Source organism: Oncorhynchus kisutch, linkage group LG18 (assembly GCF_002021735.2).
Source record: "Oncorhynchus kisutch isolate 150728-3 linkage group LG18, Okis_V2, whole genome shotgun sequence".
Classification (NCBI taxonomy): domain Eukaryota; kingdom Metazoa; phylum Chordata; class Actinopteri; order Salmoniformes; family Salmonidae; genus Oncorhynchus; species Oncorhynchus kisutch.
The window spans coordinates 34,045,570-34,071,508 of record NC_034191.2 but is presented as its reverse complement, the minus strand read 5'-3'; the positions used below and the strand labels follow the sequence as shown (position 1 = coordinate 34,071,508).

Below are 25,939 nucleotides of genomic sequence, written 5' to 3'. Positions count from 1 at the left end.
AGTAGCAGACAGCCCAAGACTTCCCCATTCACCTCTGCCTTAAAAACAAGGTAGGCAACTAGGCGTCTTTCACCAGCTCCATGAAATGTGATCTATCGGGGGCAACGTGCACTACAATCAATTTCCAAAATGGCTTCACATCAGACTATGATATGAAATCCTTCAACTGCACCTTTTGGATCATCACAACTTCGTTGGGTCTGTTTCTGTCTAGATGTGGTCAGAGGTCAGTGTTGCGTGCTCAGTAGTGGTGTAGATGAAAGTCAGTGGTTTTGGTCTCCAGGTTTATTTGCTCTCTACTGTAACTCTGTAGATAAAGATGCCTGTACTGTAGAAACTGTTTTGGGAAGTCGTGAAACTAATGTTTCAAACCCTTTTTTTTTTTTTTTTACACGATAGTAGCTCCCTTTAGGCTTACGGTAAAAACAATTTGGGGAAATAATAAAGTTGGAGTTTTTTGGGGCTAAAATGCTGAATGTTTTTCTCTTTTCTAGTATCTAACAGTGGAGCTTCAGGTGAGACCAACTAAAAACCTTTTTTACGTGCCAAATATGTACTGTGGCATGATTTTATACAATGCCTAACAAAAATACCTACCTTCAACCTATTATGCATCTGTATACAGGACCCAAACTCCAACCGCATTGCTCAGTGGTTGAACCAGTCAACAGTGAGTGGAATTCTGGACCTGTCCCACCCCATGTCCGCAGAGGCAACGCAAGGAAGTTACATCATCACTGCATGGAATGAGAAGGGAGAGCAAACTTCCCAAACCTTTGACATCAAAGAATATGGTGAGGAAATTGGCATGGGATAAAAAAACAGATTATATTGTTTTTACATGGTGATTCATGTTTTTGGTGTAGTTTAATAGACAATGAGGAAATAACATTGATATGTATTTTTTTTACAGTTTTACCCAAATACGAGGTCAAAGTCTATCTTACCCCAAACAATCACTATTCTGGACAAGCAAGCAACACTGAGAGTTTGTGGAAAGTAAGTGCATAAGATGATAGACATTAAGATGATAATGTAAACTGGGGCACTTGATGGGCAGAATATTAAGCCTTAATTTGTGTGTTGACTACTTTAGAGACTGTCCCATGTTTGATACTTGCTCATGTTCAAAGCTGTTTCTACTTTTTGCAACAGTTAATTGTCTGTCTTCTGGTGACTTTATTTGTAGATACACTTATGGAAAACCAGTGGTGGGGTCTGTCACTGCGAAAGTTTGGCAGAATTGCCATTCAATATTACTGGTTATTTGATTCCAGTAATATCTGCGAGGTGTATTCATCAAAGTAAGTGTTTTTATTGTTACGCCGAACACTGTGGACAAAATGTTGAGGTTTTTGTAGCTGAGCTAAGCTGACCCACAACTACTCATTCATCCTAGACTGACAAAACTGGGTTGTGCAACCCAAATGATCGACTTGACCCGGTTCCGTCTACGTGAATCTTTGGGGACTTCGAAGTGGAGACTGAGCTGGAAGAATATGGAACTGGTAGGAGAGAACCTTATCTTGAACGTAGAGGTGTTTACATGCTGAACTGTTAACCTCTGACCCTTGCCAACGTTCTCTCCAGGGGTCATCCTTAAAGGTAGTGGCAAGGCAAGCTTCACCAATGTCATCGTAACTGTTCGTTTTGAGGACGTGCCCCAAGCATATAAACCAGGAATTGCATACGAGGGGAAGGTGAGGACAAACTATTAACAAATGCCTTTTTAATAACACTGCAGGAAATGTTTTACTTAGAAAAATGGATTTGAACATGAAGTGGTGATAAATGTTAACATGTAATTTGGAGCATCTAAACTAGGCTTTTGATGTCTTGTATGCAATGGGATGTGTACATTTAGTATATTGGATGTCTGCAGTCACCCTGTCCTGTGTTTTCAGATCAAGGTGACCGGTCCCGACTCTAGTCCCGTTCCCTATGAGCCTGTGTATCTCTTCCTACAAAACGGTGGCAAATCTGAGAACTGGACTCTCACCACAGACAGCAAGGGCATTGCTTCCTTCTCTCTAGACACTTCTCTATGGAGTTCTGATTCTGTCTCTCTGTCGGTCAGTGGTCACTCACTCATGTTTTCCTCTGAATATTTAATCATATATTATTTACTGTAAATATTCAGTTTGTTCTGACTGATCAATTTCTCCTAGTGTATTCTCCAAGGTTACTACAATAGTTTAATTTTCATATTTTTTGTGTTTCTTGAACCAGGCTCGTTATCAAAAGGTTGAGGAGGATTATCCGTACGAGCAGGGTGTGCGTAGACCAGAATATTCATCCGATTACCACTTCACAAGAGAATTTTATTCTAAGAGCAAGAGCTTTGTGAAGATAATGCAGGGCGAAGGGAAGTTCTCCTGTGAGAAGGACGGTATTGTTCTTGCTCACTACATCATCCAAGGGGTGGAGCTGAAAAAGGGACAGACGACCCTGGACTTTTTCTATCTGGTAAGATTAAAGGGATGTTTCCCTCAAAATATCTTTCTTTTTTAAAAATTGATTCCACCACAAGATTTGGGATATTTTACTTCAGTATTTGATTGTGTTTTGTCTGGAAATATTTTAATGGCTTGGGAAAACCATACAGTACTTGACTTCCAGTTGAATATTTCACCTTAGCTGATACACAGTAATATATCGCTTTAGTAATATATCTGATCTCCAGGTTTTGGCCAGTAACGCTCTCTGGTTATTAATGTTGATGATGCCACCTGGCTGTCTCATGTCCCAGGTTATATCTAGAGGCAGCATTCGGCAGCACGGCCGTCTTCCTGTGACCATTAAAGAAAGAAAAGGTAAATAAAGTGGTCTTTGATTCTCCCGACTGCTTCCTGACTTTTTCTTTAGAACTTCTCAGAACCCCACTTGATTAGAGAACATGCCTAATGGCATTAAGCTGGCATGGGATAAAAAGCTGTCACGACAGGATTCAATCATCCAGATTACATCTTCAATACAAGCTCTTACTGCACAGTATATTTCAAAGTGTTCAGTGATTAGCCTTTGTCCGTATTGGTGGCTTATGGTGAGCTAATGGCCATCCCATTGTCCATCTTTCAGTTAACCAAGGGCAGCTGATGCTCTCGCTGCAGCGGATGCCTGAGCTGACCCCTTTTGCCCAGGTAGTGGTGTACACCGTGTTGCCTGATGGGGAGGCAGTAGCAGACAGCCAAGACTTCCCCATTCACCTCTGCCTTAAAAACAAGGTAGGCAACTAGGCGTCTTTCACCAGCTCCATGAAATGTGATCTATCGGGGCAACGTGCACTACAATCAATTTCCAAAATGGCTTCACATCAGACTATGATATGAAATCCTTCAACTGCACCTTTTGGATCATCACAAATTCGTTGGGTCTGTTTCTGTCTAGATGTGGTCAGAGGTCAGTTGTTGCGTGCTCAGTAGTGGTGTAGATGAAAGTCAGTGGTTTTGGTCTCCAGGTGTTTTGTGGTTGAGGTCAGAAGATGAATGGTCGGAAGATATGTAGTTGTGGTCAGCAGTTGAGTGATAACTAGCTGTGTGGTTGTGGTCAATGGATCTGGTAAGCAGTTGTGGTCAATATTTGTGTGGTTGTGATCAGTAATTGTGGTCACCCTCTTTTTTGCCCTCTGTTTGGTGAGTACCCATAGCAATGGCTCTGTTTGGGCTGCTCCATAATGACACGCAGCTGTTAGTAGACCTCAGCATGCCACTTTTTTTGTCATTCTGAACTCTGACAAACAGCAAATTTTTATTGGTAGAAGCTATTCCTAACCTGCTCTTTCCAGTCAGAACACAAAGTTGTATACAAGTAACTTGAGTGAGACCATTCCGCACATTTTAGTTTGAACTGCGTGTCTAGATTAAACGGTGTAGGAGGAGTAGCGTGCTGAAAAAGTGTGAACATCTAAGCTGAGGCTTTTGCTGCGCAAGCCCCACAGATACACTTACTCATGATATACTTCTGCCAGGTCAGCCTACTTCGCAGTTAACATTTAAAATGTAGGTTTTTTTGGAGGGGAAAATATTTCTGCCAACCCACAAGATGGTTATCACAACTGGCTACACAGTGATAGGCTAACATGCACACCGCACAGACTGAATGGGGTCATATTAATGGAAATGAGTTGGCAGACATGGTTAGGTTTGGCTTTTTAAGCCAATAGTGGCTAACCAGGGCTGGGATGTCAATGTTGCGTTGATTAGATGGTATCAGAGCTTACGGTGTTTGATAGTTTGCTGTAGAACACGTGAGAATTGCATGTACTTTCTGAAGCTACTCCTAGGTGGCCTACGACCTACTGGTAGCTTGTGATCGACCTGTTGGAGACCCCTGCTCTACACAGTACTACCATTATGTTATGGGCTCTGTACCAGTATGCTACTATACTTGGAATGAACCAATGCGTTAGACATGTATGCTAGTATAGATATATTTAAACATAGCTGTGATGTCTCTTCCTTTTCTCCTCTCCAGGTGTCCCTGAAGTTCTCGTCCCTCCAGGAGTTGCCAGGGGAGAAGACCTCTCTGAGCCTCCAGGCCCACCCAGGGTCTCTGTGTTCTCTCAGGGCCATCGACCAGAGTGTGCTCCTGCTGCAGCCTGAACAGGAGCTCAGCCTAGACTCTGTACGTTCTCCATGGTCCTGCATCCCAAATGGCTCCCTATGTAGTGCACTACTTTTAACCAGGGCCTCATTGTGGTCAGTGCACTATATATAGGGGGCCATTTGGGACAAGCCACAGCCCATCACATTCACTTACTAACCATTGACTCACCACACTAAGCTGAAGCCTAACCATGATCACACACCACCTTTGGCATTGTTTTTGTGCACCCATGTTTTTCAAGATGGGATTCGGCTCATTTTCAGCTTCCTCTAATCATGTCTTAACCACTGTCTGATAATTAAAGTTTAGAAGTTTCAACTTGTGGGACTATTTAGTCGGTTCTGTTGTACCACTAAATCGAGTGCAGATCAAGTATCGGCTATATGCATTTAACCCAGGTGTTATCCTATGCACTAACATTGTCCTAACTATGTACTGACCCTATAACCTCTGACCATGCACCGACCACGCTCTGACCACACACCGACCATGCACCGACCACGCTCTGATTGTCAAGAGTTGCGGGTTATTAAGTCAGTATTACTAGAAGTATATTACTTCCCTCTCTGCAGGTCTTCAGTCAGCTGCCTGTTCAGAAGTTGTCTGGATATTCATACATGGTAGAAGACCCCTACCCATGCCTTCAATATCCTCCAAGATTTGAAGAGGCGATGATTATGCCCCTTCCACCTGTACCAAAATTGGTCGATGAGTTGGTTGTACCTGATTGGGGGAGACACTCATTCAGGTTTGGCCCCAGCGACGACAAAAACGATGTCTACAGCATCTTTAAAGTATGACACTCAAATAAGTTTGTCTGTTTTGAAAATGTATATGAAAGACTCAGGCTAAAATGGCGTCTTTGTAAAGTAGACACTGAATTAATTCAAATAGAATGCTGTCTATGAAGTGACTTTTCAGAAATAAGTAAAAAGATGTTGATTCAACCAGTACCCACATAATTGAGCAAAACTGAAATACAGGTATGATATGGCCTTTACACTGACTGTTCTATTGCTTTACTTCTCATTTTAGGAAGTTGGAATCAAGATCCTGACCAACTCTGACGTGAAAAAACCTTACCACTGTATTATACCCTTTTCAATGGAATATGACGGTATGGTAGAAGAGGGTACGATAATGTGTGAACCTTTCTAGTCTTAACCTAATAATAAAGGATTAGTTTCTATTTACAGCTATTCAATTTAAATCAGTAGAAGAAATTGATGCTCCAGTGTCAATGGCCAACATGATGCCAGAGACCTCAGCCGCTAGAGCCTCTGACGGGCCTAAGGAGACCGTCCGCACGTACTTCCCTGAGACCTGGATCTGGGACCTGATTCCTGTGGGGTAAGCATTGTAACAGACGCCAAAGTTGTATCCATTTATATTTAGTTTAATGCACATCCCTTTTCAGGGTTATACTGAGACTACAATAATGTTTTTGTCCATGGGGTAGGTTTATTTATTGAATTGACCATGTTATGTGTTCTGATGTTAATATACATGGTTTTTATTGTGCCCTTTTCACCACGACCAGACATACAGGAAAAGTGAATGTTGAGAAGACTGTCCCAGACACCATCACTAAGTGGGCTGCAGGGGCGTTCTGTACTTCCCCAGTGGGTTTTGGCCTGGCTCCCAACACTGGCCTCACTGCCTTCCAACCCTTCTTTGTGAGCCTGACGCTGCCCTACTCTGTCATCCGGGGGGAGATGTTCACACTCAAGGCCACAGTGTTCAACTACCTCTCCAAGTGTATCATGGTAAGCCCTCCCAGGGTTGTCTCTTTCTTTACCTCTCCAGTCCCACTTCATTTGGGTAGACCAGGGATAGGCAACTAGATTTAGCTGCAGGCCAATTTGTGTTGGAGCAAATGGGGGGGGGGGGGGGGGAGCAGATGATGATGATTTAACAGCATTGACTCAGAGTTCCTCTGTCCAGTGTCTGTTCTTTTGCCCATCTTAATCTGTTAATTTTATTGGCCAGTCTGAAGGCTTTTTCTTTGCAATCCCGCCGTTGCCTCTTCACTGTTGACGTTGAGACTGGTGTTTTGCGGGTTCTAGTTAATCAAGCTGCCAGTTGAGGACTTGTGAGGTGTCTATTTCTCAAACTCTACACACTAATGTACTTGCTCAGTTGTGCACCGGGGCCTCTCACTCTTTTCTATTCTGTTTGAGACAGTTTGCGTTCTGAGGGAGTAGTACACCGTTGTATGAGATCTTCAGTTTCTTGGCATTTTCTCGCATTGAATAGCCTTAATTTCTCAGAACAAGAATAGACTGACGAGTTTTAGAACGAAGTTCTTTGTTTCTGCCTGTAATCAAACCCAGAAATGATACTCAAGTCTAAAGAAGGCCAGTTTTTCCGCTGTGCTAACATAATTGCAAAAGGGTTTTCCAATGATCAATTAGCCTTTTAAAATTCTAAACTTGGATTAGCTAACACAACCTGCCATTTTTAATTGACAAAATGTGCTCTTTCAAAAACAAGGACATTTCTAAGTGCCCCAACTTTTGAACGGCAGTGTACGGTACCAATCAAGTTTGGACACCTACTAATTCCAGTTTTTTAAATAATTTTGTACAATGTATAATAGTGATGACAACTCAACTATGAAATAACACATGGAGTAACAAAGTGTTAAACAAATCAAAATAGATTTTGTATTTGAGATTCTTCAAAGTAGCCACCTGTTGCCTTGCCAGCTTTGCACACTCTTGGCATTCTCTCAACCAGCTTCATGAGGTAGTCACCTGGAATGCATTTCAATTACCAGGTGTGCCTTGTTAATTTGTGAAATGACTCATCTATAATGCGTTTGAGCCAATCAATTGTGTTGTTGCATACAGAAGAGTCCATATTATGGCAAGAACAGCTCTAATAAGCAATGAGAAACAAGTGTCATTCCTTTAAGACATGAAGGTCAGTCAAAACAGAAAATGTCAAGAACTTTGAAAGTTTCTTCAAGTGCAGTTGCAAAAACAATCAAGCGCTGTGATAACTGGCTCTCACGAGGACCGCCACAGGAAGGGAAGACCCAGACTTACCTCTGCTGCAGAATATACGTTTATTGGTTACCAGCCTCAGGAATTGCAGCCCAAATAAAGCTTCAGAGTTCAAGTAACAGACATCTCAACATCACCTGTTCAGAGGAGACTGCATGAATCAGGCCTTCATGGTCAAATTGCTGCAAAGAAACCACTACTAAAGGACACCAATAAGAAGAGACTTGACCAAGAAAAACAAGCAATTGCTATTAGACCAATAATCTGTCCTTTGGTCAGAGAGATGTTTGGTTCCAACCGCCATGTCTTTGTGATACGCAGAGTAGGTGAACTGCTCTCCGCATGTGGTTCCCACCGTGAAGCATGGAGGTGTGATGGTGTGGGGGTGCTTTGCTGGTGACACTGTCTGTGATTTATTTACAATTTAAGGCACGCTTAACCAACATGGCTACCACAGCATTCTACAGCGATATGCCATCCCATCTGTTTTGCACTTAGTGCAACTGGACAATGACTCAAAACACACCTCCAGGCTGTGTAAGGGCTGTTTGAGCAAGAAGAGCAATGGTGTGCTGCTTCAGATGACCTAGCCTCCACAATCACTTAACCTCAACCCAATTGAGATGGTTTGGGATGTGTTGGACTGCAGAGTGAAGGAAAAGCAGCCAACAAGTGCTCAGCATATGTGGGAACTCCTTCAAGACTGTTGGAAAAGCATTACTCATGAAGCTGGTTGAGAGAATGCCAAGAGTGTGCAAAGCTGTCATCAAGGCAATGGGTGGTTACTTTGCAGAATCTAAATATATTTTAACAGTAATTTTTTGGGTTATGTCATAGTTATGATGTTCCTACAATGTAGGAAATATAAAGAAACCCTTGAATTAGTTATTTTTGCTAAACCTTGGGGGAACAAATTACTCACGGGCTGGTTTTGGCCCATGAGCTGCCTGTTGCAGACAATTTATAGACGCTCTGACGTTTTTGAGAAATCTAGTAAAGTTGCAATTGACCCCATGTGTTTCTCCTAGGTGAAGGTGACTCTAGCTGAGTCGAACCAGTTCATAGCCAGGCCATGTGAAGGCTGCCAGTACACACTGTGTCTGTGTGCTGAAGAGAGCAGGACCTTCAAGTGGATCCTCACCCCAACTGCTCTAGGTGAGCCATACAGTACTCTGTCAATCTATCACAAGGCTCTTGCAATAGACTCCATGTACTCCCTACACCTAGGCCCTTACCTCCTAACCCTTCAATGTTTGCAGAGCTGTAAGGTGTTAGAAATATGGTAGAAGCTCCACTACACTGCTTATACCCATCCACACCTTTCAAATAGTGAAGGGTTAGGGCCAGAGGGGTAGGGAGTGATTTGGAAGCAGTGATGCTCCTGTAAGACAGGGTTGTTGACTTCACACAGCTCTCGTTAGACTGAATTTTACGTTGTTGACGTTTATCTGATACACAAATTCCTTGAATATGACACGCTCAAAGATCTCCCTCAGGGGTTATCAGAGAAATGGAGGGAGGGAACAAAGGAGGGAACAGTTGAGCCAGGGTACATGAGGCTGGAGGTGGAGTGGGTAAAAGGGAGCAAGCTGATGGAGGGGCAGGTTCATGTGTGACTGGTCTAGACTGGAATGTTAATGTTTCCCTGGACTGAACTATAGGGGAGGTGAGTGTGAAAGTGAGCGCCGAGGCATTGAAAACTGAGAAGCTCTGCGGCAACGAGGTGGCCACGGTGCCAGAGAAAGGACGTATTGACACCGTTGTGCAAACACTGCTGGTGGAGGTGAGTGTCTGTCCTGTATAGCAAGTCCACTGTTTCTCCCACATGAGTTAAAAAGAGATCTGGGTTTTCAGTAACACTAGGGCAAGGGTGAATACAGTACAATTTATATCCCCTGCTATTTTGTTGCATATTTTGATGCGAGGAGACAAACAAACATGGTTTGGTGTTTCAAGCCCAAATGCCGTTAGACTCCGGCCCATTCATAATAAATTGAAAATGTGTATATATTTTTAAGAAATAATTACTTTGTGCATATATTTTAGATTAAGCTGTATAGCTGGACCTTCACAACAGACAGTCTGGGACGTAGACTTAGCTTAACATTGGTCTACGTTTCAGGTCTAAAATGTTTGATTAACTTAGATTTTGGAGTGAAATGTACCTTTAAGTGGTTACCATATAAATTCTATGGTAGAATTGACTTGCGTTGTCATCATGAGACTATTTAAAAAAAACATTATACATTTATTTTGGTTCCGTTTCACATTCCCGCTATCAGGCTGAGGGAACCCAGGAGACGGTCAGCCACAACGCTCTGCTCTGCCCTGCAGGTAATCTCCTGACGTCTATCAGTCATACGTTCTCATAATTACCACCATGACTAAATGGACGTGCATTTGTTGTGGTTTAGATGACAGATACTTTTTAATTGGTTAAAACGGTTCTCAAGTCACTCAGTCTCTCATTTATCTGTCTCGCGTCACCAGAGGGCCCAGTGGAGAAGGACATCTCTCTGAAGCTGCCTAAGGTGTTTGTGGAAGGCTCTGCCAAGGCCTCCCTCTCAGTACTGGGTGAGAATTATCCATCTGTTTTGCTGAATTTTCACACCTAATTATTTGATTTATAACATTTTCAGGATATGTTTTCCATTTTGGTGCAGATGAAGTGTAGGCAAGGATTTTTCATCCCTCTATTCATGGATGTGGATATTCCACCTGCAGATCTATGATTGCCTTAAGGTTATGGGTGAGGATCAGGATAAGCATTGGTTATTTTTATGGTTAAGGTAAGAAATGGGGCTCTGCTGGTCGACTATCCACTGCGATTGTCTCAATGGTTGGTCTCTTTCACCAGGTGACCTGATGGGTCGGGCCATGAAGAACCTGGACAGCCTGTTGCAGATGCCCTATGGCTGTGGAGAGCAGAACATGGTGCTTTTTGCTCCCAACATCTACATCCTCAACTACCTGCAAAGCACCAGGCAGCTCACCAAGGAGATCCAGACCAGGGCCACAGGCTTCCTAGACAGTGGTGAGTGAGCTGGATCCAGTTCAGTAAGGCACAAGTGTTGCAACAAAGACCAAGCAATTATTATCAGACCTGTTCAGTGTCATTTTTAGGCTGTAAATCTTCTTACTGGACACAACCCTGGTGACATGGACTGCAATGGTTAATGAAATGTTTAATGGCACACGTAGCATGCCCTGGGATATGACAATATAATTTGCAGTAAGCCTTGTACTTTTTAAATAAGCTGTCTGGTCCTGTGTTCGTCTCACCTCTGACTAGCAACAACCTGTTCTTTATATTTGGCTCTGAACCAGTTAACGTCACCTTCCACATACAGTACAAGTCCCTAGAAGGAGTGTGTTTGTTCATTTGGCCATTTGTGTTGCAGGCTACCAGAGAGAGCTCAACTACAAGCATGACGATGGCTCCTACAGTGCCTTTGGGAAGAGCGATGAGTCTGGAAACACGTGGTCGGTTCAATTGTCCAGTCCTAATACCTTCTCTTAGATTATTCCTCAATTTACTTCTTTTTTATTAAGTCATGAAAATGACATTAGATTATAGGGGGTTACAGTATGTTATCAAGGTAAGAATATGGTCTGAAATCCATACTAGTATGTGCTATCGCAAATATAGTTGGCTTCAGCACACACAGTATGGCTACTAGCTTCTGTTATCTAGAGTCTATGATTCATAGTTTAGGCAAGGCTCACAACATCTGACCTGTGTCCACTCAGGCTCACCTCCTTTGTGCTGAAGTCCTTTGGAGGGGCCAAGCCCTACATCTTTGTGGACCCCGCCCACATGGCCCAGGCCAAGGCCTGGTTGGCCAGTCACCAGCAGACGGATGGCTGCATCGCGTCAGTGGGCAAACTCTTCCATAACGGCATGAAGGTAAAGGGGAGTCAGAGCTCAGTGGGTAATAAGAGGAGTATTATACTGCTGCCACCAAATGTGAGAAGGTGATGTTATGGGCAGAGATTTAGCAGGAGGTTCTGGTGCAAGTGTCCCCTTCTATTTAGAGTGCAATGGTGGAGTCTGCATAAAATCCTAGATGACTAACAAACAAAAGACTTGATAATAATACATAGTCTAACATCAAATATGAATACTTTACATACTTCATATTGCACTGACTTGTAGCTAAATGTACTGTTCAGGAAGATATTAGGACCCCACGTGTGCCCCAAAGGAGCACATACTGAGCACAAGAATCCCAAGCATGTTTTAGCCGGTCCTGAGAACACACCACCTCCCTAAAGGGCCCTCAGTCTGACTAGTCCCAACAGCATTTGTGCATCTCCAAAACAATAGTTTTTTTACCCCCTGTTTTTTATCTTTGTGCACCATTATCATGTGAATGTTTTAAACAGTGCAATGTTTTTACCTGATATCAATGTGACTTTGAAACTAACACCTTGGAGTACTGTATGAAGTTTACTGGCATCCTTTGTTGTCATAGGGAGGTGTTGGGGATCAAGTGTCACTCACTGCCTACATCACCGCTGCACTGCTGGAGCTGGATGGCAACACTTCTGTGAGTTATCACCTCTTTCATATCCAAGTATTTAAAAAAAATCTTATTGAATAACAAGGCCACATTTGGTGCTTTTATCAAAACATGAACGGCCCTAGTGGATATTTCTGCTTAGCCGTCCAACTACTTCACACAATTCTAAATAAGACTATCACCCACACAACGCCTCACTTGCCATATATTCTAATTTGTTAAACATCCCAATATAACAGTTCCTTCTGGAAAAGTATTCAGAATTTTGTTACATTAGCCTTAACATTTTTAAAATCCTCAGTGATCTATACACCATAATGACAAAGCGAAAACGGGTTTGTAGAAATGTTTGCAAATGTATTGAAAAGTTTTCATATCTTCTGCAATGAGACTTGAGATTGAGCTCAGGTGCATCCTGTTTCCATTGATCATTCTTGAGGTGTTTATACAAGTTGATTGGAGTCCACTTGTGGTAAATTCAATTGATTGGACTTGATTTGGAAAGGTGCACACCTGTGTGTTATATATATATATACATACATGTCCCACAGTTGACAGTGCATGCCAGAGCAAAAACCAAGCCGTGAGGTTGAAGGAATTGTCCATTGAGCTCCGAGACAGATTGTGTCGAGGCACAGATCTGGGGAAGGGTACCAACACATTTCTGTAGCATTGAAGGTCCCCAAGAACAGTGGCTGCCATCATTCTTAAATTGAAAAAGTTTGTTACCATAAAGACTCTTCCTAGAGCTGGCAACCTAGCCAAACTGAGAAATCGGGGGAGAAGGGCCTTGGTCAGAGGTGACCAAGAACCTGACGGTCAGTCTGACAGATTTCTGGAGTTCCTCTGTGGCGATGGGAGAACCTTCCAGAAGAACAACCATCTCTGCAGCTCTCCACCAATCAGGCCTTTATGGTAGAGTGTCCAGATGGAAGCCACTCCTCAGTAAAAGGCAGATAACAGCCCACTTGGGGTTTGCGAAAAGACTCTGACCATGAGAAACAAGATTCTCTGGTCTGATTGAACTCTTTGGCCTGAATGCGAAGGGCCATGTCTGGAGGAAACCTGGCAACATCTCTACGGTGAAGCATGGTGGTGGCAGCATGCTGTGGGGGTGTTTTTCAGTAGCAGGGACTGGGAGACTAGTCAGGATCAAGGCAAAGATGAACAGAGCAAAGTACAGAGGTCCTTGATGAGAACCTGCTCCAGAGTGCTCAGGACCTCCGACTGTTTTGCCTCTGGAGAGACCTGAAAATAGCTGTGCAGCAACACTCTCCAACCAACCTGACAGAGCTTGAGAGGATCTGCAGAGAAAAATGGGAGAAAATCCATAATATATGTTTTTGTCCAATTCTTCTCTGCAGAGCCTCAAGCTCACTGTACACAGTATATTCACTAGTTAATTTATTTATATTGGAAACATTCAGTACTCATACCCGTATTAAAAACGTGATAAAAGGGCTGCGTTGTATTCATTAGGGAGCGCAATGGACAACCCATTTCTATTGGTCCAGATATTCCCTCATTTCAATCAGTGTTCCTCTGTTTGGTGCCTAATAAACACAATCCTGTTGTCTGTGGGTGTGTCAGGACCCCATGGTGGAGAAGAGTTTGATGTGTCTGAAGGCAGCAGTGTCTGACAAGCTGGAGAACACCTACACCATAGCCCTGCTATCTTACACCTTCACCCTGGCCCAAAACCAGGATATGAGGGCCAAGCTCATCACCCACCTGGACAAGATAGCTGCTACCTCCGGTATGTCTTGTCTCTTTGTGAAAATGTATGTCTCTACCTTTCTGACTGCTGGGAAACTGACAATGAAAATTCCCACAGGTGGCAATCGTCACTGGGAGAGACCAGAGGCTTCTGGGACAAAGACGGACTCTCTGGAGGTGGAGATGACATCCTATGTGCTGCTGGCGCTGCTCTCCGGTCCCACCATGCCAGGCTTTGGGCTGGACTACTCTACTGGCATCGTCCGCTGGCTGGCCCAGCAGCAGAACCCCTACGGAGGATTCGCCTCCACACAGGTACTTTATTGGTCTGGTAGACATTTATTCACTCTAGCAACTCCTCTGCCAATAGATCCTACTGTTAGTACATGGGATCACACCAAATCCTTATTTGTATATGAAATGGAGCAAATTGGACATTTGTATTAAAGCCTTTACAATAATTTAACAACACATGAATTTCCTTGAATTGTTGTGCTGAATTTGATTCCCCACCCCGCCCTCTGTCACCAGGACACAGTGGTTGCACTGCAGGCCCTGGCCAAGTACGGTGCTGCCACCTTCAGTCCAGAGGGCGCCAGTACAGTCAGTGTGAGCTCGGCCGGCGGCCTGAAGATGAAGTTTACTGTGAATCAGAACAACAGGCTGCTCTATCAGGAGGTTCAGCTGAGGGAGGTCCCTGGGGACTACAACATCAAGGCACAGGGCAAGAGCTGCGTGTTTGTGCAGGTCAGGCTCCAGTCATTTTTCCCTTTGCTGCCTCTCAGTACTGCATGTACTGAGTATCTGGTTTGTGTTCAGTAGAGCACACTGTTGCATAAAAACTAACATTTCAGCATTAATGGAAATGCATGTGTGCTACTGTTCATTGAAATGTGTGTGTTGATTTCATGCATCTCAGTAGTATCGTCTGTCTTTTCAGATCGCCATGCACTACAATATTCCCCCTCCTCCTGACTTCTCTGCTTTCAACATCTCAACACAGACGCTTGGGAAATGTGACGGCACCAAGAAATCTCTGATCGTGTCTGTGGATGTCAGGTACAGTGGTATTCCTTTTACCCTTGAAATAGCAGCTGAAAATAATGACAACCACCAGTGTGTAGATGCATGTTTAAAGAGTCACTAACTTTTTCGACAACCTGACCAAATTCATGTAGAAATTAGTTATAGATCTGTCGTTCTCATTGACAGCAAGTCGAAGAAGTGCTAGATCTGTTCTGTGCTTCCCATTAAGTATCGTTTTAATCTTTTACTTTCGGTTTTGAACGGCATAAAATAAAACCTGTTTGGATACTGAATATATATTTCAAAGCGGTTTAGATGGTCCAATGATTTTCTTGTTTTTGTCACTAACTTATAGCTTAAGCTAACTAGTAGAATTTTAGCAATCAGGAAATGGCAGAGCGATTCCTGCCTATTTGCACCTTTTAAGATAATATCCATCCTTCATCTGACTCTGTGACTGACAGGTACAATGGTCGGCGAGAGGAGACCAACATGGTGATCATCAATGTCAAGCTTCTCTCCGGCTTCGTCCTGGACAAGTCCTCCCTCGGGCCTGTGAGTCAATAAGAGAACCTCAGTTGAGGGGAACACCCTTTAATCAGGGCCAGGAGTTTTACCAGTTTAGCGAACACTCCTGGCCCTAAGTATTTCCCCTTGAGGATTAGTTGATGTATAACATGATAATGGCGTCTGTTCTAATTGTAATGCCAGTATTTGTCCTTCCAACGTATCAGTTGAACTGTCTATGACACGATCTTGTTCTGTTCTTCCAGTTGAAAAATGACCCCACTGTCAAACGTGTTGACCTGGAGGAAGGACATGTCATCATCTACCTAGATGGGGTAGGAGCATGAATAATGAATGTTGCATCTAAACGGGGCTGTCTTTATCGGTTACAGAACCTAGTTGGATGTGGTCTCATTTGCATCTACACACTGGATTTAACTTGAACAGTCACATCAAAGTAAGACTGTAGTGGAGGTTTTACACAGTAACACTATGTGAATCTATAACATTGAACTGCAATGTCAAAGGTATTATTCCTTTTCTTCCAGCTCAAGCAGAAGGAAACAAAGACGTACAGCCTGGCCATAGAGGAGGATGTGCCTGTGAGGAATCTGAAACCAGCTGTGGTGAAGGTGTATGACTACTACCAGACAAGTAAGAATTCCATCTAACACAGTGAAATGTGTAGGGTTGCCAAGAACTTTAAATAAATGACGTGGTTTTCCCAAAATCCCGACTGGAGGATTGACAGAAAAGGGAGAATAAGCAGGATATCCATTATCCTCCAATCAGGATTTATGGAATACCAGGGTATTTAAGTTTCCTGTAATTCTGCAACCTTAAGTGATTTCATTCGCAGAAAACATTGTGCTCCCCAAGGGTTATCATAAACTGATACTCTTTCTCAAATGGAAAAAGATGAACACTCAACTAGATATTAGACCGTGTGTCAAACCCATTCCAGAGGGCCGAGTGGGAGTTTTTGCTCCGCCCTTGTAAATGTTTGAATTAAGGTGACCTATTTGTTATTTTACCAGGTAAGTTGACTGAACACATTCTCATTTGCAGCAAGGACCTGGGGAATAGTTCCAGGTGAGAGGAGGGGGATGAAATTAGTAAAGAAGTCCCCTCACCTGGTTGTCTACGACTTAATTGAGAGAAACTAAATCCAGCAGACGAGGCCCTCCATTAAATGAGTGACACCCCTTGGATTAGACCATAAGTGTCAACTTGTTAGCTTTTACTAGAAATGCACTGTGATGTAATATAAACTCAGCAAAAAAAATGTCCTCACTGTCAACTGCATTTGTTTTCAGTAAACTTAACATGTTCATACAAATATTTAAACAACTAAGACATGTTACTCCACCAAGGCACCTGCAAGTTCCCAGACACTTCTGGTGGGAATGGCCCTCGCCCTCCGATCCAACAGGTCCCAGACGTGCTCAATAGGATTGAGATCCGGGCTCTTCACTGGCCATGGCAGAACACGCACAGAACGAGCAGTACGGCTGGCGGTATTGTCATGCTAAGATGAGCCTGCAGGAAGGGTACCACATGAGGGAGGATGTCTTGCCTGTAACGCACAGCGACGTTGAGAGAGCTTGTCATTGCAGGCATGTCCGACGATGCTGTGACTCGCCGACTCGATCCTGCGCAAGAGTACAGGTCTCGGCGTAACGCTCCTTCTTTCGATGATAAATGCGAATCTGACCATCACCCCTGGTGAGACAGAACCGCTACTCGTCAGTGAAGAGCACTTTTTGCCTCTCCTGGCTGGTCCAGCGATGGATTGCGCCCATAGGCGACGTTGTTGCCGGTGATGTCTGACGACCTGCCTTAAAAACAGGCCTACAAGACTTCAGTCCAGCCTATTGCGGACAGTCTGAGCACTGATGGAGGGATTGTGCGTTCCTGGTGTAACTTGGGCAGTTGTTGCCATACCGATCCTGTGCAGGCGTTACACGTAGTCTGCCACTACGAGGATGATCAGCTGTCCGTCCTGTCTTAGGCGTCTCACAGTACGGACATTGCAATTTATTGCCTTGGCCACATCTGCAGTCCTCATGCCTCCGGCGCATTCACGCTGTCTATAAGCTGTTAGTGTATTAACGACCATTCCAGAAGCATAGGAAAGTGTTAACTCTTACTAATCTTTGATAAACAAAGGGATGTTTTTTTTTTTTTTTTGTCTAATGGAATACCAGTTTCCAAACCACCCCATTCTCTGAAATATTTTCTACTGGCATACGTGTCAAGGTTACGTACATAACTCCGGTTCATTGAAAGGAAACAAGACATCACCAGTATGGGCCCATTTGTTCACCCCTGCAGTGGGAATTAATTATCATTATAAAGGAACTGACCTCTGCGTTCCTCTTTTCTGTTCTCAGGTGATGAAGCTGTGAGTGAATACAGCTCCCCGTGTGCAGAGTAGGTACATAACAAACTACATTTCTAATACTTTAATTTCACAAACTGAAATGTCAGTTAAGCTATGAGTTAAATCCTAGGCAAAGCAGGGAATATTCTATTGATTGTCATTTTCACAGGTGATCGTCAATGAAGTGTGACAGACAGCCGATCAAGCTGACTGGACCTGGGCTCAGCCAATTGCTTTCCTATTTAGGAAGCACCTTTTTTTTTTTTGGCAGAGCTCATAAAATGGAGGGGTTCTATTTGGTGCTTACAGTTCCTGGTTACACATTGACCAACTTGTAATCTGTTTAACATTAAGTGAACACAATTAAATAGCTGGGCATTAAGATTTTACCTCGACTTCTGTTGTAATCCTGCTAAAGTGATTGTAGTGTTTCTACTGCAAATTGAAATGTTAATAAAACCATGCTATGGATTCAAAACAAATGTTACAGAGTCTGGTTTAATAGATCTGAATTGAGAATCCATACATGAAAGTGTACAGTCAACATATGGTGTGTCAGATGGGAGCTATGTTCTACAGTGTGAGAGACTAGATGTATACTGTTAACTGAAGTGTCTTGGCCATTAGACTTCTTTTGAAATGTATTTTTGTACAATACTGGTTGAATGAGTGACATTTTACAGTATAAAACCTTTTTCTAACACTGAACATTTGGTTATACCCATTTCGGTGTGGGGAAAATATATCAAGGTCTTTTCTCACACTTGAGGTACTATAAACCATAAAGAAATACAACTCAATTTCACAAACCTAAAACACATTCAGAATCTTTACAATGTCAAGCTACCAGACCATGACATTCTAAAGCGGAAGCAATTTGACCTGGCGTCACCACCTATCCAATCAGATCTACAGGGGGGCTGGAACTTACTGTTCAGTGACAATAACCGACTAGGCTTATGACCTCAAGGCACAGAATGATTAGCATTGTACTGTTTGGTCTCAGTGGAATGGCTGTCATCGGGACTTGGCAACATTAGTGGAATCTAGTTCAGCAGTAAGCCGATGGCTCAACAGTTCCATCTTCCTCACTGGTTTCAATGAGGTTTATTCTCCACTTCCAGAGTAAAAAAAAGTGAACTATTAGACACGGATACACAAAGTAGGTCTCACAAGCAAGAGCCTGTAACACTCAATTTGGCAAAAATAAAGGCTTTTGAGCAGAAAGTCTGACATTGGTTATATACAGTGTCTTTTTCAATCTGCGGGCAGAAGCAAGTAGAAAAACGTCTATTGTAAAGTGATTTAAAAATAGATACAATGAACTTAACAAGGCAATTTCCCAATACTGGGAGAGGATAAGGCCTGAGTCTATTGAAGTGTGTCCCAGCTGTCTCCTTATGATGGTTTCACTGCTGGGCCACCGTACACAAGTCTCCTCTTAGTTCATGAACTGCGTGTAGCCCTCTGCTCCAGTTACTATAACATCCATCCATATCCTCATGGCTTCCGGGGCAGAGGCCACCATGTAGTAGAGTCTGTCGTGAGTCTTCACACAGAAGGTCAATGAGGGATTGGGGCTCTGGGATTGCAGGGGAGAGAGGTCAAAAGGTCAGTAATGTGGCGACGACATGGTCATTTAATGACTCGGTTAGAGCGTTGGACTAGTAACAAAGGTTGCAGGTACAAATCTGTTCTGCCCCTGAACAGGCAGTTAACTAGGCAAGTCAGTTAAGAACAGTAGGTTAAAGGTTACATTGTCTCCGATTCAACTACAGTACTAGAGCTTGGTTACAAAAATGAATTAGTACAATGGGTGCACTACAATCATATCTTAAACAACCCCAAAACCTGTGTATTACATTTGCCCATATCTTTTTTTTTCTAAAACTGATTGTCTCGATGGACAATGGGGCATCTATGCCGATAGTCACACTACTGAACCGGTTAATAAGAATTCAGCCTTACGCTGCTCCACCACACACGCCTCTCTTTGAAACTAAGGCAGGAGCTCAGAAAAGTGCTGAAGGAGAGTCCAAACAGGATGCAGGACAGTCCACATACCATAAGACTACAGTTGCACACATGCACTTAGAGTTCATAAACTATATACACACACACCTGGATAATCCACCCATATTTAGTCTGTTTTAAATGAAGGGACAGATTCAAACAACCAATTCCAGAGAGGAAGGGAATTATCACTAAGGCTTGCTTTGGCAAACAACTCCAATGCAGGAACTAAAGACGAATGTGAGGATCCAGAGGTGCACTGTTCTGTAATGGCTGTGGGTTTTCATTCTGTCTTGTATTAAACATGCATGATCACACCCCTGGTGGGTATTCAATGGAATATGTAGAGCTGACACATCCTTGATACACTTCCGTGTAAACAACCAAACACGCACTTGGGTAAAGAGGGCAGAGAACAAGCAATGGGTGAGTTCACTGAGACAAAAGTGGTACGTACATTGGTCAAATTGAGGTTGAAAAATCTTTTCTGTGAAACCAGTCAGTAAAAGCAAAAGAGTGAAGAGAAATGAAAGCGTGGAAGAAGCAGAATGTGTGTAAAACTAAACATCTCAGAGAAATATTGCATCAGTACAGTGAAAGTATAAAAGAAGTGATTATAGAAGATATCATTTGGTTCCGTATAAAGATTGTTCTCCGAGTGTTGGGTAGAAAGTACCTTCGTGGCGCTACGCAGGTGATCGTAATAGACCTCTTCAATGGCCTGGAAATAGATGACTCCTTTCAGTTTGGTCTCGTGCTTGTCTGTTGAGTAAATTAACATGACAAAATGCTTGGGTAAAAATATCACATTTGCGATTCCTAGAGTAGTTTCTTTGACAGAGAGAGTCATGGAATATACTATATGTAGTGTAAAGGGCAATGTTTCCCCTTTAGTGGAGACTGCATTCACAGTAAACACGGAATGTCTGCTTAAATCAGAAATGACCTTTAATTTATAAATCGCAGAATTTGTAACGCTTCAGCGTTGCAGATTGAATAGAGCCCCTGATATCGAAATTCTACCCTTATGGTAAAATATAGCAGCTCATTTCATCAACCACTACAAAAACACAACCAGGGATAACTTTATGCCCCCTTTACCTTCAGGCATAAACTGCACTAGATCCTTGCTACATAAAAATTATAAAACCGTAACTATCTAGGAAAAGTAGTTGCAATTTTAAATTGAATAATTATTTTATAATTTGCATATTACTGTATCTAAAGCCTGCTACCAAAGCGCTACCCACAAATGTGTATTTCCCTTCTGTATCCTAATGCTCATCTCTATCAAACTCATTTACACCACCTTTCACAAATACAGTCTACATTAAGGTCAAAGGGTATGAATATGCCATCTACTGTATCTCCCATTGGCTCGATCCGAGCATTAACAGCGCACTAATGTGTTTGTATATAAATGGCAGCATTTTCCTTACCAACGTAATAGGAGAAGGTCCTTTTGAGGCGGTCGAAGACAAACCAGCGTTTCTTCCACGACTTGATCTTGCCGCCCATCTTGACCAGGTAACCCTTACACATCTTGTCTGTGAGGATCACGTGGTGAGAGGTCTCCACGTTGTGGCCGGATGACTCGATGTGGGAGCGCAGGTCAAACTCCTCCTTGCGGATGGGCAGGTAACGAGTCATAGGACGGGCCTGAGGAAAGGAGGAAACAAACTTGTAACGAGTTTTTCAAAAGCCTGTACGACTAACAGGATGAGAGAGAGATCTCAAACTGTATATTATTTTTTTGTTTGGATTTGTTATTGGGCCTCAGGCTCACCTGGGAGAAGTTCTTGCTCCTCATCTTCACCTCCTTGTCCACCAGCTGCTGCCTGTGCACGGTCTCGTCCTGCAGCCTCTTCTCAGCCTCCTCGCGCCGCCTCCTCTCCTCCTCCAGCATCTGCCTACGGGCATGGCTCTCTCGCTCCTGGAGAGAAGGTGGAAAAAGATCATGAACATAGGCCCTTTTTACATCAGCAGTTGTCACAAAGTACTTTACAGATACCCAGCCTAAAACCTCAAAGACCAGGCAATGCAGAGGCACAGGAAAGAATGCAGGAAACTGGGAAGAAACAGAGGAATCAGGCTCCGAGGGGTGGCCAGTCTTAATCTGGCTAGAACACTGAAGTAAGACATCAGTATGGGATCTGATAGGAAGCTAGCCATGGCATGTGAGGTAGTGTCTTACTCTGGATTCTATGAGCCTGGCCTTCTCTAGGTGGGCTTCCTTCAGCATCTTCTCCATCTCCTCGATCTTCAGCGCATCCATCCCACTTGCACTGGAAACCAGACACAGTCCGAGATACATCTCAAATAGCAATGACATCCATCATTCAATATATTTATGGGTTACAGTGTATTTATACTCTTAAGTCCTAAAACTGTCCCGTTCTGAAAAACCACCCCCAAAATGGCTAAAGATCATCAAGCTTCTTACATAGGAACAAAGAGGATTAAGTAAGTCATCACTGGTCATAAAAACAGTAACTTACTATGTGGACACTAACTACCGCAAACGGTTACTAACTATCACCGAGTGTTATAAAATGGGTCATGAAATGTGTAACTGTTTAGAGATTCAATGCTGTATACACTGGAAATGTCCCGTCTTGGCCAGGTTGTGTTCATTAAGGTCAACATTCTAAAACGTTTTGCAACAGAAGACGAATGACTGTTTCTCATTGGACATGTCCAGATAGTAACCTCCCCTCTTCACTCCGCTTTGGACAGTTTATTTTCCATTTGCTGCCTACTGAACACAACCCTAATGAGTGCTTAGGCCTGATGATTACAAGCAATCTTTGATGTCCTGTTTTAAAGTGGAGAAACAGCTGTGCTTTCACCAGGTGCAAAGGGAATGGACACATCTGTCTTGTCTGTGTGCGACCACACACACCTTACCTTTCATAGCAACCACTATCTGTGCAGTGTCTAACTAGTCATTTGACTATATTTCAGCAGTCACTCACCCAAATGTTTAACTGGCCAAAATACAAATGTTGACTTTTAACCAATCACAGACAGTAAAGGGACCATCCCTTCTGCTGTAGCCTACACATGTATCCAGTCTTTCATTCCAAATATCACCCTATTCCCTATATAGTGCACTACTTTTGACCAAAGCTCATAGGCTCTGGTCAAAAGTAGTGCACTATATAAGGAATAGGGAGCCATTTGGGCACAACCCAGTCTGATCACCTAAGCCAGGATCATAAAATATGGTGAATAAATTATTTGGGAGAAAGGCAGTGTTCAGCAAACAGTCTCTGGCATGTGTTTACGGAAGAGCGTTTCGCTGTTCATTATGGTCGGCGATAATTCATGCACGACAACAAACTTGACGAGTTCTGTATGAACTGGGAATACCTTTCGACTGTGATAAAGACGGCATGTTTGAACTAGATTTAGAGAAATATTTTCAATTTTTCACACTATCGTGTCGACTGAAACCAAACTGTGCTGCCTCGGATACTTTACACATCAACCTTTTCTGCATGGTTCCAGCACACCAGCTCAGGACAGACAACCTGGGTTAGTTCTGCTCAGTAGTGTTAAATATCCAGTAGTGTTAAATATCCACTAGAATAGTGATAACAGTGGATGGACAACAGCTGAGCAGACACACAGGCTTCTTTTGTCACTATTAGACAGACTAATGATACGCGACACAGCTTAACAGATGGTGCACAATTCACAGTCAGACAGGACGTGGGGAGGAGTCATTTGACCCATGTGGTTACTTGTCGCAGATCCCTTGGCAGAAATTAGCCAGTGTGAGTGTGTTCCAGGATATGCATGTGTGTGTTTCTCTGACCTGGACATGTTGTCGGGGGAGCAGGCCGAGTTGTTGCCTGTGGAGACGCTGGTGTCCATGCTGTCGGAGCTCTCCAGGCTCAGTGTGTCGTACGGCTGCTCGCCCGCCGATGGCGGCTGGTGGTGCAGGATGGAGTGGTGCACCATGGGAGGGCCGTGGGCGTGTGAGGGGGCGTAGAGGTGGGTCTGAGAGCCGTGGAGCGCATCCCACTGGCACTGGGCCTCGACTGCAGCCCGCTGCTTCAGCTCAGCCAATCGACGCCGCTGCTCCTCGATCACCTGTTGGCCTGAGGGTGGAGGGAGAGAGCTGATCTGTGGGTTGCTTGATCACATCCAGCGATACCCTATCATGTCAGTTCTAGGATATATGGCAGCGCTCTCAGCATGCAGACACACACTCACCCCCTAACCAACTCTCTCACACACACACACACACGATTCATATCCACTTGCCAAGCAAAAAGTCATGATCATCAGCATCACCCAGCTATGAAGGGGCAGTAAACCTAAAGATTACATGGACTCACAGGCAAAGTAGGATACCACAGGTCAGCGACAGATGAAACCAGGCCCCACACATACATCAAACATACAACATATATGTACTTGGCATTATCAAAAGCCCAAGCTCAATTCAGCCAGCAACATGTTTCCTCATCACCAAAGCTTCCGTATGTACAGTAGCAGCAAAAATACAAATACTACATGATCAAGTCATCTTCAATTCAAACCCATGCTCGCTATCCATGATATAACTGACAGACATCTAAAAACAGCTGAAAAGTTAAAAGGGGAACAAAAGGTGGCCCCGACAGATGAAAAGCACTGCTTCCACCAAACGCATGCATTGTTGATTCTCAGCAGGAGGATAGAGACAGACATGAACATGGAGAAGAAGGGAGAGTTTATATGAGTTGAACACGAGACCAAACCCACTCCCAGGTTGAGTGGTCTGTCTGTCTATCGGTCTGTCTGTGGGATTGTCCATGGTGGAGCAGGGAGACTCAGACGTGGAAGGCAAGGAGGACTCTGTGACAGAGAGTGGAGGACAGTAATGGAGAGAGGGATGGTTGGGATGGAGGAACGGATGGACAGGGTGACAGAGAGACAAACAGGACAACATGGTGGTTAAATAGGAGCTGGAGGAGGCAAGCGAGGGAGGGGTCGCAACCATGGAGGAAGAGACTGGGTGAGGGGGAAGTGGGGTGATGGAGACAGGGACAGGGTGTGGTTTCTCTGAAGCATGACAGGAAATCTTGAAATAACAAACAACAAATGTGGTTAACAGAAACCTGGAGAGGACCATCTTAAACACATTATAACTATACTAGTTCCATGTTGTTTACTGCTGGAACCCTAGAAGGAAACTCTTGCCTCAGATCAGAACATGGGACAGAGTAGCCTGGTGTAAACCTCCCAAAAGGCGGTTACCTTTCTGCTGTAAGGCTAGCGCTCTCTTGGTCTCTATGTCCTGCATGGTGGCAGCCAAGTTCCGTGGCAAACTGCCTGTACTGTTGGGAACCATCAGTGGGCTCTGGAAGGACACAAAAGAAGGAGAGTGATTGATTAAATTCAAAATTGGGGCGGCAGGGTAGCCTAGTGGTTAGAGTGTTGGACTAGTAACCGAAAGGTTCATATCCCCGAGCTGACAAATCTGTCATTCTGCCCCTGAACAGGCAGTTAACCCACTGTTCCTAGCCCGTCATTGAAAATAAGAATTTGTTCTTAACTGACTTGCCTAGTTAAATAAAGGTAAATGAAAAAACAACAACAATTAAAAACACATACAACAACATATCAATGCAATGGAAGTACACATATTAAAAACCATCAAGGTTTACACAAAAATACTTACTTCCAACGTGGTCGTCACTGACTGGCCAAGAAGACATTCAGTGAATGGGACTTGCATAAAACATTTTTAAAATGTTATTTCACCTGTATTTAACCAGGTAGGCTAGTTGAGAACAAGTTCTTATTTACAACCTTTGACGCATGACAACAGCTACAGATAAACATCAAGCTCTCGTTCTTGTGAGCAATATAATCTAATACTATCATGTAACACATGCCTGCTGTTGTTTACCAGTATGTAACCATATACTAGGTCTAATCAATCACCAGGTGACCGGAGCAGGATACATACACGATATACACAAAAGTATCTGGACACCCCTTCAAATTAGTGGATTTGGCTATTTCGAGCACACAGCCATGCAATCTCCATAGACAAACATTGGCAGTAGATTGGCCAGTGACTTTCAACGTGGCACCGTCATAAGATGCCATCTTTCCAACAAGTCAGTTTGTCAAATTTCTGACCTGCTAGAGGTGCCCCG

General features: G+C 43.5%; 2 protein-coding genes across 23 annotated transcripts in view; one reads left to right on the top strand and one right to left on the bottom strand.

The window, feature by feature from the left end:
* Window positions 1-22: 22 nt before the first annotated feature.
* Window positions 23-18,250, top strand: LOC109880239 (alpha-2-macroglobulin-like). Of its 7 annotated transcripts, none has more exons than XM_031795862.1 (28): window positions 1,438-1,508; window positions 1,591-1,700; window positions 1,905-2,072; window positions 2,230-2,466; window positions 2,750-2,813; window positions 3,079-3,224; window positions 4,474-4,623; window positions 5,178-5,399; window positions 5,641-5,722; window positions 5,823-5,955; window positions 6,146-6,371; window positions 8,642-8,768; window positions 9,275-9,396; window positions 9,896-9,947; window positions 10,104-10,187; window positions 10,471-10,647; window positions 11,015-11,096; window positions 11,364-11,520; window positions 12,089-12,163; window positions 13,727-13,892; window positions 13,971-14,167; window positions 14,384-14,599; window positions 14,793-14,911; window positions 15,343-15,433; window positions 15,652-15,720; window positions 15,934-16,039; window positions 17,779-17,818; window positions 17,938-18,250. In XM_031795862.1, exons 4-28 carry the CDS (start codon window positions 2,353-2,355, stop codon window positions 17,939-17,941), a joined length of 3,021 nt encoding a protein of 1,006 aa, XP_031651722.1. In that variant the 5' UTR covers window positions 1,438-1,508; window positions 1,591-1,700; window positions 1,905-2,072; window positions 2,230-2,352; the 3' UTR covers window positions 17,942-18,250. The 7 variants fall into 7 exon arrangements, with proteins under 7 accessions (XP_031651723.1, XP_031651722.1, XP_031651721.1 ...); XM_031795861.1 differs by having other exon boundaries at window positions 5,820-5,955; XM_031795857.1 differs by having other exon boundaries at window positions 5,802-5,955.
* LOC109909394 (pleckstrin homology-like domain family B member 1) overlaps window positions 18,248-25,939 on the bottom strand; it is a 96,819-nt gene continuing 89,127 nt past the window's right edge. For 12 of the 16 annotated variants that reach the window (XM_031795841.1, XM_031795842.1, XM_031795843.1 and 9 more), the window contains 7 exons: window positions 25,032-25,134; window positions 23,602-23,887; window positions 21,976-22,066; window positions 21,568-21,714; window positions 21,221-21,440; window positions 20,458-20,543; window positions 18,248-19,350 (listed from right to left, as the gene is read on the bottom strand). In XM_031795841.1, the coding sequence (XP_031651701.1) occupies window positions 19,210-19,350; window positions 20,458-20,543; window positions 21,221-21,440; window positions 21,568-21,714; window positions 21,976-22,066; window positions 23,602-23,887; window positions 25,032-25,134 (1,074 nt within the window). In that variant the 3' untranslated portion in view covers window positions 18,248-19,209. The other 4 variants (XM_031795840.1, XM_031795847.1, XM_031795845.1 and 1 more) reach the window with 2 other exon arrangements.